This window comes from Lutra lutra, chromosome 12, assembly GCF_902655055.1.
Source record: "Lutra lutra chromosome 12, mLutLut1.2, whole genome shotgun sequence".
NCBI classification, from domain to species: domain Eukaryota; kingdom Metazoa; phylum Chordata; class Mammalia; order Carnivora; family Mustelidae; genus Lutra; species Lutra lutra.
In genome coordinates this window covers 82418060-82433184 of record NC_062289.1, presented here as the reverse complement: position 1 = coordinate 82433184, position 15125 = coordinate 82418060, and the positions used below count along the sequence as shown (strand labels likewise).

General features: G+C 45.7%; 1 protein-coding gene across 1 annotated transcript; it reads right to left on the bottom strand.

Moving 5' to 3' along the window:
* Positions 1 to 8613: 8613 nt before the first annotated feature.
* On the bottom strand, positions 8614 to 9735 carry LOC125081804 (uncharacterized). The gene is made up of 2 exons (XM_047696513.1): positions 9477 to 9735; positions 8614 to 9391 (listed from the first exon to the last, which is right to left on the bottom strand). Exons 1-2 carry the CDS (start codon positions 9733 to 9735, stop codon positions 8640 to 8642), a joined length of 1011 nt encoding a protein of 336 aa, XP_047552469.1. The 3' UTR covers positions 8614 to 8639.
* Between the last annotated feature and the right edge of the window lie 5390 nt (positions 9736 to 15125).

Genomic DNA, 15125 nt, shown 5'->3' with positions numbered 1-15125 from the left:
CTATTTCCCCTCTTAACTGGAAATCATATTTGTAAGGTATGGTGTCCATTATCGACAGTGTATTCATGATTCAGTTTCTATTTTGTGTATCTGGTTATAAATTTTCTATAGCATTTGATTTCACACTTATTATAAATCCATTTGATTTGACTATGGTGGTGTGTGTGTGTATGTGACGTGTGCACACTTTAGTTCCATAAGCCTTGGGAAAACTGATTCTGTGACTATCAAATATAGACATAAATGTATAAGGCTTATTTTATTTGCAAAATGGTACTTACATTCCTCCTATTTATTAAATCACTGGCTTTCATGTTCTGTAGAGATATTTGGAGACCGATTTCAGAACAGAATGAAAATATTGTGAAAATTACAGCTTAATAAATGTTTATTGTAATTTTGTTGTACAGGCTTCTTAAATATGTTTCCTTCCTTCTGACCAAGCATTTGTGGAGTCTTCCCCAGTTTTGACATGTCATGGTGATTTATGATTCTATTCCCCAGTCCAAGAAGAGTCCAATAATCTTGATATGTTCAGTTGGAGGGAGGGTGACCAGATAAAAGACAGACACACCCAATTAAATGTGAATTTCAGGTAAGCAACAGATACTTTTTATAAGTATATCCCAACATGGCAGAAGATACACTTACACTTAAAGAAGTATTTGTTGCTTATCCAAAACTCAGATGTAACCGGGAATCCTGGATTTTTATTTGTAAGTTCCAGCAACCCAAACTGGGTTTTGCAACAGATGTATACCCCTCCATCCCATCCTGAACCAAGATGCTTTTGTGGGCGCTTATGTCCTTATTATGTCCTTAGCAAATATTCAGGAGCAAATGTAATAGAAGAGTCCAGTTAAATACACTTACAACCCAAAAGTACTGCTCCTGGGTGGGAGGGTGTGCTATTTGGAGGGCGGGTGGCCCGCCCCTGGGAGAGAGAGCGGCCTAGAGGCGGGGACCCCACACCGTGGGAGGACAGTGCAGCCGTGCATAGCCTCAAGCAGCAGCGCTGGGGGACGAAGTAGAAACCCCAGGGAGGGCGCCTGGGTGGCTCAGTGGGTTAAGCCGCTGCCTTCGGCTCAGGTCATGATCTCAGGGTCCTGGGATCGAGTCCCGCATCGGGCTCTCTGCTCAGCAGGGAGCCTGCTTCCCTCTCTCTCTCTCTCTGCCTGCCTCTCTGTCTACTTGTGATCTCTCTCTGTCAAATAAATAAATAAAATCTTAAAAAAAAAAAAAAAGAAACCCCAGGGAGATATGAAAGCATTGTCCATTTGAGTGAATTAAATACATGTGATTGACCGTTTTGCAAGAGCACATCTGGAAAAAAAAAAAAGATGGGGTGAAGCAGTAGGTGGGAACGGAGGGTGGGAGCAGGTCTCCCAGGATCTGGGAGAACATTAACTGAAACGAGGTGTCGGGTGAGGCTGTGCCGGGCTGAGGAGTGTGATTCGACAGAGCAACGGACGGAGGGCACAGGTGCACCTGCCTGGCCCCACCCCCACCTGGCCTCGGTATACCGTCTCCACTTCCGCTCTCCCTTCTGCCAAAAGCAGAAGTGGAGATGTAAAGTCTGATCACTTCGGGTATATTTCTGTACCTGTGAAAACATGGCCCCCATCAAGAAAAGAGGCACGTCCCCCACCCCCAAAGTCCCTTCTGTCGCTGCCTCTGAACCTCCCCGCTCTCCTCCTCACTCTCTCCGGTTCCCAAGCAACCCCTGATGGTTCTCTGTCCCTACGCATTTGCTTGCATTTTCTAGCATTTTACATAAACGGAATCAAACAGCAGGTGCCTGCTTTTCCATCCTGGTCTGTTAGATTCAGCATAATTATTTTGAAATTCATCCAGGTTGGGTGTGTGGGTAACTCGCTCCCTTTTATTGCTGGGTCGTATTCCACGGCATGAATGTACTTCCGTGTCTCTGTTCTCCTGCTGATGCCCTTGGTCTGTTTGCAATTTGAGGCCATTACAAGAAAAGCTACCGTGGACATGTATGTGCAGATCTTTGTATGAGCATTTCCTTTCGTTTGTCTTAGGTAAACCCTTAGGGGCCGAATGGCTGGGTCCTATAATAGGCATATGTTTTGTTTGCTAAAAAACTGTTTTCTGAGGTGTTCTTGCCCACATTCTCCCCAGCTGTGTATGAGAATTCTAATTCCGCTGCATCCCCACCAATACTTGGTGTGGTCAGTTTTTTCTCAAAACAAAACAAAATTCATTTCCTGAAAGGTATCATCTCACTTGAAGCTGGTCATCTTCAATTATCCCATCATAAACCAGTAATAGGACATAAAGTGTTTCCCTGTGTAGCACATCACTGAACCCCAGGAGGCAGTCAGGGAACCTCTGATTTGTCACCAAATGGAAAAGAAGTGAGGGCAACCCCAGGGCCTTTGAAATTGGGATTGACGTCTGAAGGCAAGGGATGGTTTTGTGGGACTCCGCTCTTAGTCCGTGGGGTCTGCCCCGAGTCTGGATAGTGAGGGTCAGAATTGCTGAATGCGAGGGAAAACCCACGTTTGGTGGCAGAGTGTTGTGAACAGAGAGATGGCTTTCCTTTAGATAAATTTTCAGGACCAAGAGCACCACAGGTCGCTGTAGGGGGTGATGAGAGAGGAGTGGTGGCTAAATATTCCCCCACCAATGACAGCCGTCACTGTAAACTAAGAGCCTTCTGTGTCTGTCTCCCCTGGGCTCTACCTGCCCCAGCTTGCTGGAATTACACAACCAGGCTGCTAAGAAGGGATTATCTTGGTTAATGAAAAGGGGAACACCCGGGCTCAGAGAGGTTGAGAAACATTGCCCAAGGTCAAATGGCCAGTCCTGGGGGAACCTGAGTGAGAACCCAGTCTTTCAGGCTACCTCCCTACAGGCAGAAGTCACTCCAGTCACTCCTCCTGGAGAAGCTGTAGCTTTCATGGGGGGGTTTTTTGTGTGGTTTTGTTTTTTTCAACTTGCATCAACGGAGATATTCATTGATGACCCTAAGAAAACAATGACTATAAATCCTAACAATCAAAACAAAAACAAAAACAAAAACAAAAACAAAAACAAACCCTCAAGGGGTGCATGGCTGGCTTGGTTGGTGGAGCATGTGACACTTGCTGGTGGTAGAGGGTAGAGATTCCTTTAAAAAAAAAAAAAAAAAAACCCAAACCCAATTAACCAGCATCTTCTCTACTCTGAAGGTGACAGCTGGGAGCAAGGATCAACAGTATTTCTTTAATGGCTTATTGGATTTAAACAAAATTTAAGCCTTACAGCGAATTCCCGTTTTGTGCGCGGGCCCAGAGAGGTTAAGTTACTTGCATAAAGTGGCACAGTAAGGGAGGGTGGGGAGCCGGGACTGAAGCCCGGGGTCTCTGATTCCACGTCCCTGAACGCCGCCCGTGGAGGCATGGAGAGCCCCTTCTGTTCTATCAGCGTTTACACGGAGCAGTCTTTCCTCCCGACAGCTTGAGAATTTGCAGATACGTGCCTTTGGAGATTCTCCTGTCTCGAGCCGCGCTGGGAAAGCCGGAGCTTCCCTTAACGCTTACAGGTTATTACACATGCAGGAGAATTCCCAGCTTGGACTGGTATCTTCTGGATATGTTTGTTTTTCAGGGGTCTCAGGATTCCCTATTCCATTCAAAGAGGCCATTGTTTTCCTAGGACTTAAGATCTTGTCGCAGGGGGACGCCTGGGTGGCTCAGTTGGTTGGGCGGCTGCCTTCAGCTCAGGTCATGGTCCCAGTGTCCTTGGGATCGAGTCCCATATCGGGTTCCTTGCTCGGCAGGGAACCTGCTTCTCCCTCTGTCTCTGCCTGCCTCTCTGCCTACTTGTGATCTCTCTCTCTCTGACAAGTAAATAAAAATCTTTAAAAAAAAAAAAAGATCTTGTCGCAGGGAGAGTGAAATCGTTTTTTGCCTCAGGAATCAGACAAAACCAATTGTGTTCTTATCAACTTAGATTTCAAAAAGACTTGCAGTGTTGCCTCCCTTTGTTTCCACATCCTTTTCTTGTATGGCTTAGAACACCCTGTGTGAATTGTGTAAAATCATTTGAATGTTACCCTCACATGCCTATGAATATATATATAAATACATATATTATTTTATTTCATTTTAGGATGGAGGAGCCATCCTAAACGTTGGAGGTTTGGAAATAGTTCATTCACTCCTTGGGATAGGCCTGCAGTCCTGAGTGTGGTCTGAGTTCCTCTAGTAACATAAAATACTATTAATAATTAGTCATTTGCATTTTCTACTTTCACTGTGTCACGAACATGCAAAGGGGTTTTCCATCGGGTACCAGCTAGGGTAGTGTAACTGATGAGCGGTGACACGGGCATGGAGCCAGCAGTATTTAAGATAGACCTTGAGATTAGCAGATTGTAGACCAATGCCCCTCTTCCGGTCCCCCCCCCAAAATATAGGTATTTTTCATACAAATACGTTGTTTATGGTAGTGTGCTCTGGGTTTAGCACTGTTATTTTATTTTCTAGAGTGGGGGAGGGGCAGAAGGAGAGGGAGAGCGAGAATCTGAAGCCAACCCCACACCCAGCAGGGAGCCTACACCGGGCTCGCTCTCGAGACCCTGACATTGTGACCTGAGCCGACCCCAAGACTCGGACACTCAACCAACCGAGCCAGATAAGCACGGCTACCATTGTTATTTTTAAATTAATGCATGTATAGGTTGGTTTCTCACTTTTTATTTTTAATTTTGTGAAATTATTTCTAACTTTATTGTTAATCCTTATGGGTAGATATAACCCAGGAAACAAAAGCTTTTGAGATTCCTAGTAAGTTAAAAGGGTGTAAAAAGGGGCGCCTGGGTGGCTCAGTGGGTTAAGCCGCTGCCTTCGGCTCAGGTCATGATCTCAGGGTCCTGGGATCGAGTCCCGCATCGGGCTCTCTGCTCAGCAGGGAGTCTGCTTCCCTCTCTCTCTCTCTCTCTCTCTCTGCCTGCCTATCTACTTGTGATCTCTCTCTGTCAAATAAATAATAAATAAAAATCTTAAAAAAAAAAGGGTGTAAAAAGGTCCTCTTTGGACTTCTATTACGAAAGTACCACAGACTGGGTGACTTAATAAATATTAATAAATATTTCTTTCTTCCTTTTTTTTTTTTTTAAAGATTTTATTTATCTCTTTGACAGAGATCACAAGTAGGCAGAGAGAGAGAGAGGGAAGACGGGTTCCCAAAGAGCCCAATGTAGGGCTCGATCCCAGGACCCTGAGATCATGACCTGAGCCCAAGGCAGAGGCTTTAACCCACTGAGCCACCCAGGCATTCCTAAATATTTATTTCTCAGTGTTCTGGAAGCTGGGGAGTCCAAGGTCAAGGGGCCAGAGAGTCAGTGCCTGGTGAGGTCTGTTCCCTGGCTCTTAGGTGACAGTCCTCTCTCCCTGTGTCCTCCTGTGGTGGAAGGGATGAGGGGGCTCTCTGGGGTCTCCTTTAGGAGGGCACTAATCCCACCCATGAGGCTCCACACTCATGACCTCATCACCTCCCGAAGACCCTGCCTCCTCATACTAGCACACTGGGGGGTGGGGTTTAGGGCTTAGGGTTCTACATATGAATAGGGTGGGGTGACAAACAGTATGTAACAGTCCTGAACCACAAAGTGTGTGGCTCTCTGGCAAAGGCAAGCAATCACATAGTACACGCTTCAGAGGTACGAAAGTGTGTTCAGTGAATCTGGAATCTCGCTCCTGCCTGGTCTGCCCACCACCTTTCTGTCCCCAAGGCGACCCCAGTCACCAGTTTCTTATGACTCCTGCTAAGGATAGCCAGTGACAACACAAGCATATATGTATATACCATCCTTTAACACTAACCATAGCATATTATCTACTCTTTTCTAGAGTCTGGTATTTTTGTACATGTGTCTCAGTCAGCTGTCACATTCTGTGGCTAGTATCCCATCTTGTGGATATGCCACAATTTATTTAGCCTTTCCCTTATTGACCACCTGCACTTCTTAAGGTGAGTTATTTACATTAAGTCCCCTGGTGTGGGGCGCCTGGGTGGCTCACTGGTTAGGTGTCTGCCTTTGGCTCAGGTCATGATCCCGGGTTCCTGGGATCCAGCCCCACATCCGGCTCCCTGCTCAGCAGGAAGCCTGCTTCTCCATCTCCCACTCCTCCTGCTTGTGTTCCCTCTCTCGCTGTCTCTGTCAAATAAATAAATAAAATCTTAAAAAAAAAACAACAACCCACAACCCTGTGTTTCTATGACTTTCATGTAAGTTGTTGCATCTAGTGCAAATCTGATACTATATAACATTATTGTAAAATATAACACATAATATAACATTATTATAAGCATTTGACACAATAAACATTATTATATAATAAGATAACATTATTGTGTAATGCAATGTGACATTATTATACATATGACGCAGTATAACTTATAACAACATAACATTATTATCCAATATAACAGAATAAACACAATATGACATTAAGGGTTCAGTTTTGCCTCGAGTTTTCGAGGAATTAGGATGTTAATTCATTCCATCTTTCCATTAGTGTAGAAACTTTGAAACCAACCTATCGGTGATGGAATGAAAATTTACATCAAATACACCATTTACATCATTCATCTAAAGGATAAGCTTGTTTTATTTATTTTTTTTTTCTAAACACCTTCTTTGTCCTACTTTAGTTGTGACACAGTGAGGCTAAGCATTATTTTTTAAAATTAATTTTATTAACATTGGGGTGCCTGGGTGGCTCAGTGGGTTAAAGTCTCTGCCTTAGGCTCAGGTCATGATCTCAGGGTCTTGGGATCGAGCCCTGGCATCGGGCTCTCTGCTCAGCAGGGAGCCTGCTTCCTTCTCTCTCTGCCTGCCTCTCTGCCTACTTGTGATGTCTGTCAAATAAATAAATAAATCTTTAAAAAAATAAAATAAAATAATTTATTAACATATAATGTATTATTTGCCCCGGGGAACAGGTCTGTGAATCGTTAGGCTTACACATTTCACAGCACTCACCATAGCACATACCCTCCCTAATGTCCATCACCAGCCACCCTATCCTTCCCTCCCCCCGGCCCAGCAACCCTCAGTTTGTTTTGTGAGATTAAGAGTCTCTTATAGTTTGTCTCTCTCCCGATCCCATCTTGTTTCATTTGAGTGTAAGCATTATTAAGCAGAGCCAAGTAAGATTGACTGGTAGTATTGAATCCCATGGCTCTTTAAGGAGGACCGATTTCCTTCGGGCCCTGAGATTTGGGCTACCCTTCAGTAAGAGTTTGGTGTTTTGAGGCAGGCAAAGTCGTGCAGGCCCATTCACCCGGAGCCAGCGATGACACATGTGCTTACAATCACTAAAAACATAATGCCAGCTACTTCCTGTCACTGCTGAATTACATTTTTTCATTCTTAAGTCCACAGTTGATTTCACTATTAGAAGGCTGCTGTGAATTGGAACTTGATTAAATCATAAACATACTCGTATTGGGAAAATGTAAATGACAGGCCATGAGGTGGAATGCTAACAGAATTAGCAAAAGAAACATCTACAAAGAGATCTCATACAAGAATATATGATCCACATCCAGAGCTCCTCCCAAGGATGCTGACATGATATTTTCATCACCAGTGCTAAGATAATGCCTGCAATTTACTCTACATGATGACAATAAATCCTGGCCTCTCTTACATTTATTTTTCTGTGTCAAAGCTTTTCTCAGAGTGTTTTAGTTCAACAATGTAGGTTCCTGTGGATAGGCTCGGTGAGAAAATAATACCATCCTTAAAAAGAGTTGGTTCTGGGGCACCTGGGTGGCTCAGTGGGTTAAAAGCCTCTGCCTTTGGCTCAGGTCATAATCCCGGGGTCCTGGGATCCAGCCCCACATCGGTTTCCCTGCTCAGCAGGAAGCCTACTCCTCCTGCTTTTGTTCCCTCTCTCACTGTCTCTGTCACATAAATAATAAAATCTTAAAAAAAAAAAAAAAAAGAGTTGGTTCTGGGGGCGCCTGGCTGGCTCAGCCGGTGCAGCCTGCTACTCTTGATCTCGGGGTTGTAGGTTCAAGCCTCATGTTGGGTGTAGAGATTACTTAAAAATAAAATCTGACAAAAACTAAAATAATCATAATCATAATAATAACAAAAGCTGATTTTTGACAGCTTGAGAGTTCATATATGAACTGTGCCTGTTCTTCTACCTAGAGTTCTAGGTTTAGGAAACGTCTAAAACTGCCTGGGTGGCTCCGTGACTTGAGCCTCTGCCTTCAACTCAGGTCATGATCTCAGAGTCCTGGGATGGAGCCCTGCATTGGGCTAATAAAATAAATTAAAATTAAAAAAAAATAAAAATAGTAAAACAAGATAAATTTAATAATATAAAATAATTATATTATATATATCATATATATAATAAAATATAATATAAAAATAAAATTAAAAAAAAGAAAACATCTAAAAGAGTAGAATGGTGACAATAGCCACAAAAGGGGGCAGCAGTGGCAGAGAGGCGGGGGAGGGGCTTGTGGGGGGAAGCAGGCTCCCCACTGAGCAGAGAGCTGGATGCGGGGCTCGATCCCAGGACCTTGAGATCATGACCTGAGCAGAAGACAGAGGCTTAACCTACTGAGCCCCCCAGGCGCCCCTAGTTCGGTACTTTTTTATATTTATTTCAGTCGGCTCTGGTTTCGAGTTGGACTGTCCTGACTGGAGAGGACATTATCACAAGCACTTCCGGACCGAGGACTTCGTATCGCCCCCCACCCCCGACGGGGCTCCCGCCGATGCCCCACGTGCGCCGAGCCGCGCCGTCGGGCGCCTCAGCATCACAGCAGAATGCGGACCGGGGAGAACGAGCGTGTCCTGACTCTTCCCGGCGGAGTGCAGCCCCAGGCGCTGAGGCAGGGAGGCCAAGGGTGACTCCTGGAGGACCCGCGGAAGACAGGCCGGTGGGACCGGCCCAACTCGCGGGGTTGTCAAGGTGACAGCGGTCGGCCTTCACGGTCGAAGGGTGACCCCGCCCTCCTACCCAGCTCCGATTGGGCACGCCTTTTTCCGGTTCCCGTTTTGGATTGGCTGAGAGGCGCGCCTCACGCACCGGAGCGCCTTGCGATTGGTTGGTGCTCAGGTCGGCTCTCCGCCGCGCGGCCGCCTGGGCTGATGTGAGGCCAGCTCTCCGCCAGCCAATCAGAGTGCGGGCCGAGTGTGGTGCGGCCGGGTGGGTCGGATCCTTCCGCGGGGCGGGCTGGCATGTGCGCTTGGAGGCGGCGGGAGGCGGCCGGAGGTCCTGGGAGGCGGGGGTGGGCGTAGTCACGGGCGAGCCAAGTCGGGAAAGAGACGAGAGGTTCCGGGCAGCCTTGTCCGCAGGGGGCTTTCCCCACTTCCCAGGACCCCTCCCGCAGATACACACTTTGGCGTGGCATCCTACAGAATGCATTAAAACAAAAACAAACAAAACCCCACAAAGCACCAAGGAGGAATCATGAATGCAAGTAAATAAAAGGCTTACCTCGCCCGAAATGCACGAAAGAAGTGCGCAATACAGGCTCGAGGACACAGATGAGAGAGGCTCGGAATCCTCGGGTTCTTGGGTGCTTCTCGAGTCTGCTCGGAGCTGCTGGTGCAGCCGGGAGGCAGCTGGCAGGAACCAGGTGCTGCCTGGGAGCTTGCGGGACCCACAGGACGTCATTCGCTTGGTGGTGGGAGCTCAGGCTGAAAACAGGCCCGGAGCAGGCAGGGTCTGGGCGCTGCTTTGAATCGTACCCCATGCACCCAGATGGGTTGGGTTGGGAAGGTTTCCAAATAAGGAGCAGCCTTTGGGAGGACTTGGACTACTTGCGCACGAGATGGTATAAAGAGGGAAGGAACTGTGTGTGTGAGAAAATAAGCACTTGCTTCTTAAAGTTTATTTATTTAATATCTACACCCAACGTGGGGCTCCAAGGCAGGACCCTGAGATTAAAAGTCACAGGCTACCGCCAGAGCTAGGTGTCCCAAGACTCCATTTCTTTCTTTTTTTCCTTCCTTCCTTCCAAGATTTATTGATTTGAGACAGAGATAGCACATGAGCAGGAGCAGAGGGAGAGAGAGAATTGGTAAGTAGACTCCCCGCCAGGCCAAGAGCCCCAAGTCCGACTTGATCCCAAGACCCTGAGATCAAGGCCTGAGCCAAAACCAAGAGCCTCACACTTACCCCACTGAGCCACCCACATGCCTTGTGGACTTCTTTGCCTCTTATTACATCACCCAGCCCCTCCCTTCATCATACAGGCAGCAGAATCCCCCAGAGATGGGGTATTTGTCAATATCCTTTCTCTTGAAGTCTGGCTTCTATACTGAGAACTTTACACTTACCTAAGAGGAGAAAGAAGCCAAATCAAGCCAGAGGGTGGGCAGTCACCTCATCTGGTTGCCTTTCCTTGCCCTGTTAAAAAACAAGCCAGAGGGAAACCATAGCAAGTTTTGGATGGCTTGTATGGCTGATCTAAATCTCTTTAGTATTAAATGAGGCCTTTGCCGGTGGGAATGCCTGTTTCACCATGAGTGTACTAGACTAATAAGGTTTAAGTACTGTCTAGAACCCTGTTCATAGTATATCACCAGATTGTAGGTGATGATCAGGAGCTGAGTGTCACACAGAAAGCCGTAAGAAACTCGCTGGGGAGTCCGCTTCTCTCTCTCCCTCTGCATCTCCTCGCCCCCCCAACAGCTCATGCTATCTCACCCTCTCTTTGTCAAATAAATAAATAAAACCTTAAAAAAAAAAAAAGATTAGGGATGCCTGGGTGCCTCAGGTCCTAGGATCGAGTCCCACGTCGGGCTCCTTGCTTATGGGGAGGCTGCTTCTCCTTCTGCCTCCCATCCCCCCTGCTTGTGCGCTCTCTCTCTCTCTGACAGATAAATAAAGTCTTCAAAAAATAAAGATTAAAAAGTGAAGAAATTAATAATCAAGATGGCTTAGACTTGTACTATGAAGGAAGAAAAATTAAGTACTGCGCAGATTTCCTGCAGAAGATGGGAGGTTTGCTTACATAGTTACTGGCTGGCTGGGGAAGGCCCATTTGAGGGGGTGGCATCTGAACTAGTGACAGACGTCTGTCCCAGGTGATCCCAGCAGAAGTTGTCTGGGGCTTCAAAACTCAATTTGCCAAAAGCCAATATGGCAAACAACCAATTCAGTGTTTTTTTTCAGAATTGACCAGATTTACCAATTTACCAGAAAATGATGTTTTATGGCATAATAGTCTTGAATTCTATTCGGAGCATAAGCCTTTAATCTTCTGATTGTTTTTCTTGAATATTGAAAAGAAAATGTGTCTCACGAATATATTTTTACTCAGTCTCTTCAGGAACATCCTGCTGGAAGACCTTGAGTGTTAGTTTTGGGTGTTTTCATCTCATTATGCTCCGCCTGGCTGGCCAGCTCTGGTGTGTGTGGGGAGGGAGCAATGCTTATTCTCTGAATCAAATTCAAAACTGTTATGCCATAAAACATAATTTTCTGGTAAATTGGTAAATCTGGTCAATTCTGGCATTGCATTTTTCACAATTAAAAGTAAATAAATAAGAATAGGACACTTGTCATTAGCTTTAGGGGCTAAGTGGGCAATCTAGAATGATCTTATCTCGAGATCCGGGCCTTGGGGCGCCTGGGTGGGTCAGTGAGTTAAAGCCTCTGCGTTCGGCTCAGGTCATGATCTCAGGGTCTGGGATCGAGCCCCGCATCGAGCCCTGCATTGAGCCCCGCATCGGGCTCTCTATTCAGCAGGGAGCCTGCTTCCTCCTCTCTCTCTCTCTCTCTGCCTGCATCTCTGCCTACTTGTGATCTCTGTCAAATAAATAAATAAAATCTTAAAAAAAAAAAGATCCGTGCCTTAATTACATCTGCAAAGATGCTTTTTCCAGATAAGGTCATGTTCCCAGGTTCCATGTGGACATATCTTTCGGAAGGGCCATCCCTCCACCCCCTATAAGATCTTTCCTACAACATATATTAGTATGTGGAGAATATCTGTTACATATGCCAAAGCAGAAATATACATTTTTAAACACAAGTGGTATTTTACATGAATTTTTCTATAGCTGTAGATCTTGTTCTGCAACTTGCTTTTCCTCCTGAACCATCTCTTTGAGAACTATGCTATTTTAGGTCGATTTTACTATTTTTAACTGATGCACGCAATACCGCAAGGTCTGGAGTGTACTGCACTTTACTAGCCTTCCTCCTATTGACAGACTTGAAGTTTGTTTACAATTTTTCAGTCCAGCCTTGGTGACATAAGACAGTCATTGATGTCGCCAGGGTTTTTGTTATTTACTTTTTCTTTCCCTCCTCTTCTCTCTCTCTCTTTTTTTTTCTTCTTTCTCCTCCTCCTCCCCTTCTTCTTCTTTTTCTTCTCCTTCTCCTCATCCTCCTCGTTCTCCTCCTCCCCTTCTTCTTCTTTTTCTTCTTCGGCTCCATGCCCAGTGTGGAGCTCACCATGTGGCTTGAATTCATGACCATGAGATCAAGACCTGAGCTGGGATCAAGAGTCAGATGCTTGGGGCGCCTGGGTGGCTCAGTGGATTAAAGCCCCTGCCTTCGGCTCAGGTCATGATCCCAGGGTCCTGGGATCAAGCCCCACATCTGGCTCTCTGCTCAGCAGGGAACCTGCTTCCCTTCCTCTCTCTCTGCCTGCCTCTCTGCCTGCTTGTGATCTCTGTCAAATAAATAAATAAAATCTTTAAAAAGGAAAAAAAGAGTCAGATGCTCAACTAACAGAACCACCCAGGGGTCCCTCATGTATTTACTTTTAATTGTGAAAAGTTCAATGCCTACAAAAGGACTGGATATAGTATGTAGGTACATTTTATTTATTTATTTTTATTTGTTTTAAAATATTTAATTAATTAATTTATTTGACAGAGAGAGAGATCACAAGTAGGCAGAGAGCAGGCAGGCAGAGAGGGAGAAGCAGGTTCCCCGCTGAGCAGAGAGCCCCATGGGGCTCGATCCCAGGACCCTGGGATCATGACCTGAGCCGAAGGCAGAGGCTTAACCCACTGAGCACCCAGGTGCCCCAGTATGTATGTACATTTTAAAGATTAATAAATGTGCACATGTTCCCGCAACCCTGTGTAATAGGGCGTGGCCAGTATCTTGGAAGCCCCTCCCTAAATTCACTCCCTTCTCCTAGAAGAATCCTGTGCCCTGAGTATTGATAAACATTTCTTTGCATTTTTTTTATGTTTCTTTAACATGTATGTATTCCTAAACCAGCTATTTTGGGTTTTGCCTGCTCTTTCCCTTTCTGTAAAAGTCTGTACACTTCTGAGGCTTGCTTTTTTGCTCAACATATTGTTCACTGTGCTGCCCCATCTACATACAGAGCATCCCCCTTTGGCTGCTGCATAGTATTCATTGGATGACTGTCCCATCACCTATGTACCCCTCTTCTTGCGTTGTGACCACATTTCCCCCTCTGCTTTCTTCTGTGGTTGGAGAGGAGATGGTTGAACTTCGGGACATCCCTTTAGGCACATCTGGCCCTTGGTAGCTGGCTTCCACTGGATTTCCACAGCTTGGTGTGTGGCTGGGGAGGGTTGAGACAACTATATCCCAGAGGCCAGAAAAAGAAACCCTCCAACAACCCTTTTGCCTGATGAACTCAGGGAAATTGGACTCACTCTTCACCTTTCTCCCGGATCAGCCCGAGAAAGCCTCGTGTGTCAGCAGCTGTAGGAAATGGAAATATGTCAGTTTCATTGCCCCTTCTTGTCTTTTCTCCACCAGATCCTAAGCATTCCTCCTTTGGTTATGACGCGGGGAATGTCACTTCTATACCAGAAGTTGTTCTCATCCTGTTTGGCCCCCAAGCACTGCTATCTACTATCTGACCCCACACGATATCCTCTTGGATAGAGATATCCAAAATATCTCTATGTACAGATAGATATTTAAAGATGTATCTCTGAGCTTATATTCATATACAGGTACCTGGATCTCTCTCTCTCCCCTTCTCAGTATCTCCCACCTTTCCACCCTAGTCAAGCCCCATGATACCCCATGTGAACCTCTGCATTATCTCCCTCCATCCTACTCAAACTCAACCCCACTCACTCTATAATGGCACAGCAGCTAGAATAATGCTTTCAAAATATATGTCACATCACTCCCCGACTCAAAATTTTCCAAAGGCTTCTAATCACATTTGAAATAAAATCCACAGTCCTTTCCCGGTGGCATCTCAAGGTCCCGGATACCTGCTTCTATTTGATTGTGCCAAGCATAACTCAGGGCCTTTGCACTTACTATGTCCTCTCTCGATCCCAGGACCGAGATCATGACCTGAGCCGAAGGCAGAGGCTTAACCCACTGAGCCACTCAGGCACCCCTAAAACTCTCAGTTTATTTTTTAAATGATTTTATTTATTTATTTGAGAAAGAGTGAGCAAGTGAGAGAGAGAGCGAGCGCAGGCACAAGGGTGGTGGGGAGCAGAGGGACAAGGACAAGCAGATTCCCCACTGAGCAGGGAGCCTGATGCCGGGCTCCATCCCAAGACCCTGGGATCATGAGCCAAAGGCAGACACTTAACTGACTGAGCCACCCAAGTGCCCATAAAGCCCTCAGTTAAAAAAAAAAAGATGTCCATTTAAGCCTATGATGAAATGTCAACTTATGTCAGGATACAATCACTTGGGTTGAGCACAATCCTCTTAGGAGAGACTCCAAAGTTGGATTTTGTGGTGTTTCAAGCAGGTGAGTAGCTCTCAGAGCTGGTGTTACTTCCCAGCTATCTCTCTGAGGACAGATATTTTGGTTTCTTTTCCAGCTGCACAATAGCATTATGGCATTTCTTTCTATGTGGACAGAGAAATATCATGCTTTGGGAAGAGAAGAGAAAAATGAGATTCATATTGTCAAAATCATGTGGACTTTCAGATAGCCTTGACTTGCACCCCAACCATGGTGGCACTCCTCTTCCAGACCACCAGTTTGGGCCTTTTTGGAAAACTCTTCTCCACTTCCAAACACTCATGCTTTTCTCTTGAAGTTGCCTTCAATGTATCCCAGATGACCCAATATGTTTTCATCATTTCCTATATTGGTTAATGGTCACCTTATAATAGCAAGACCTTTGAAAGATGGAAAGCCCAACTTAATGCACCCAGGGTGGA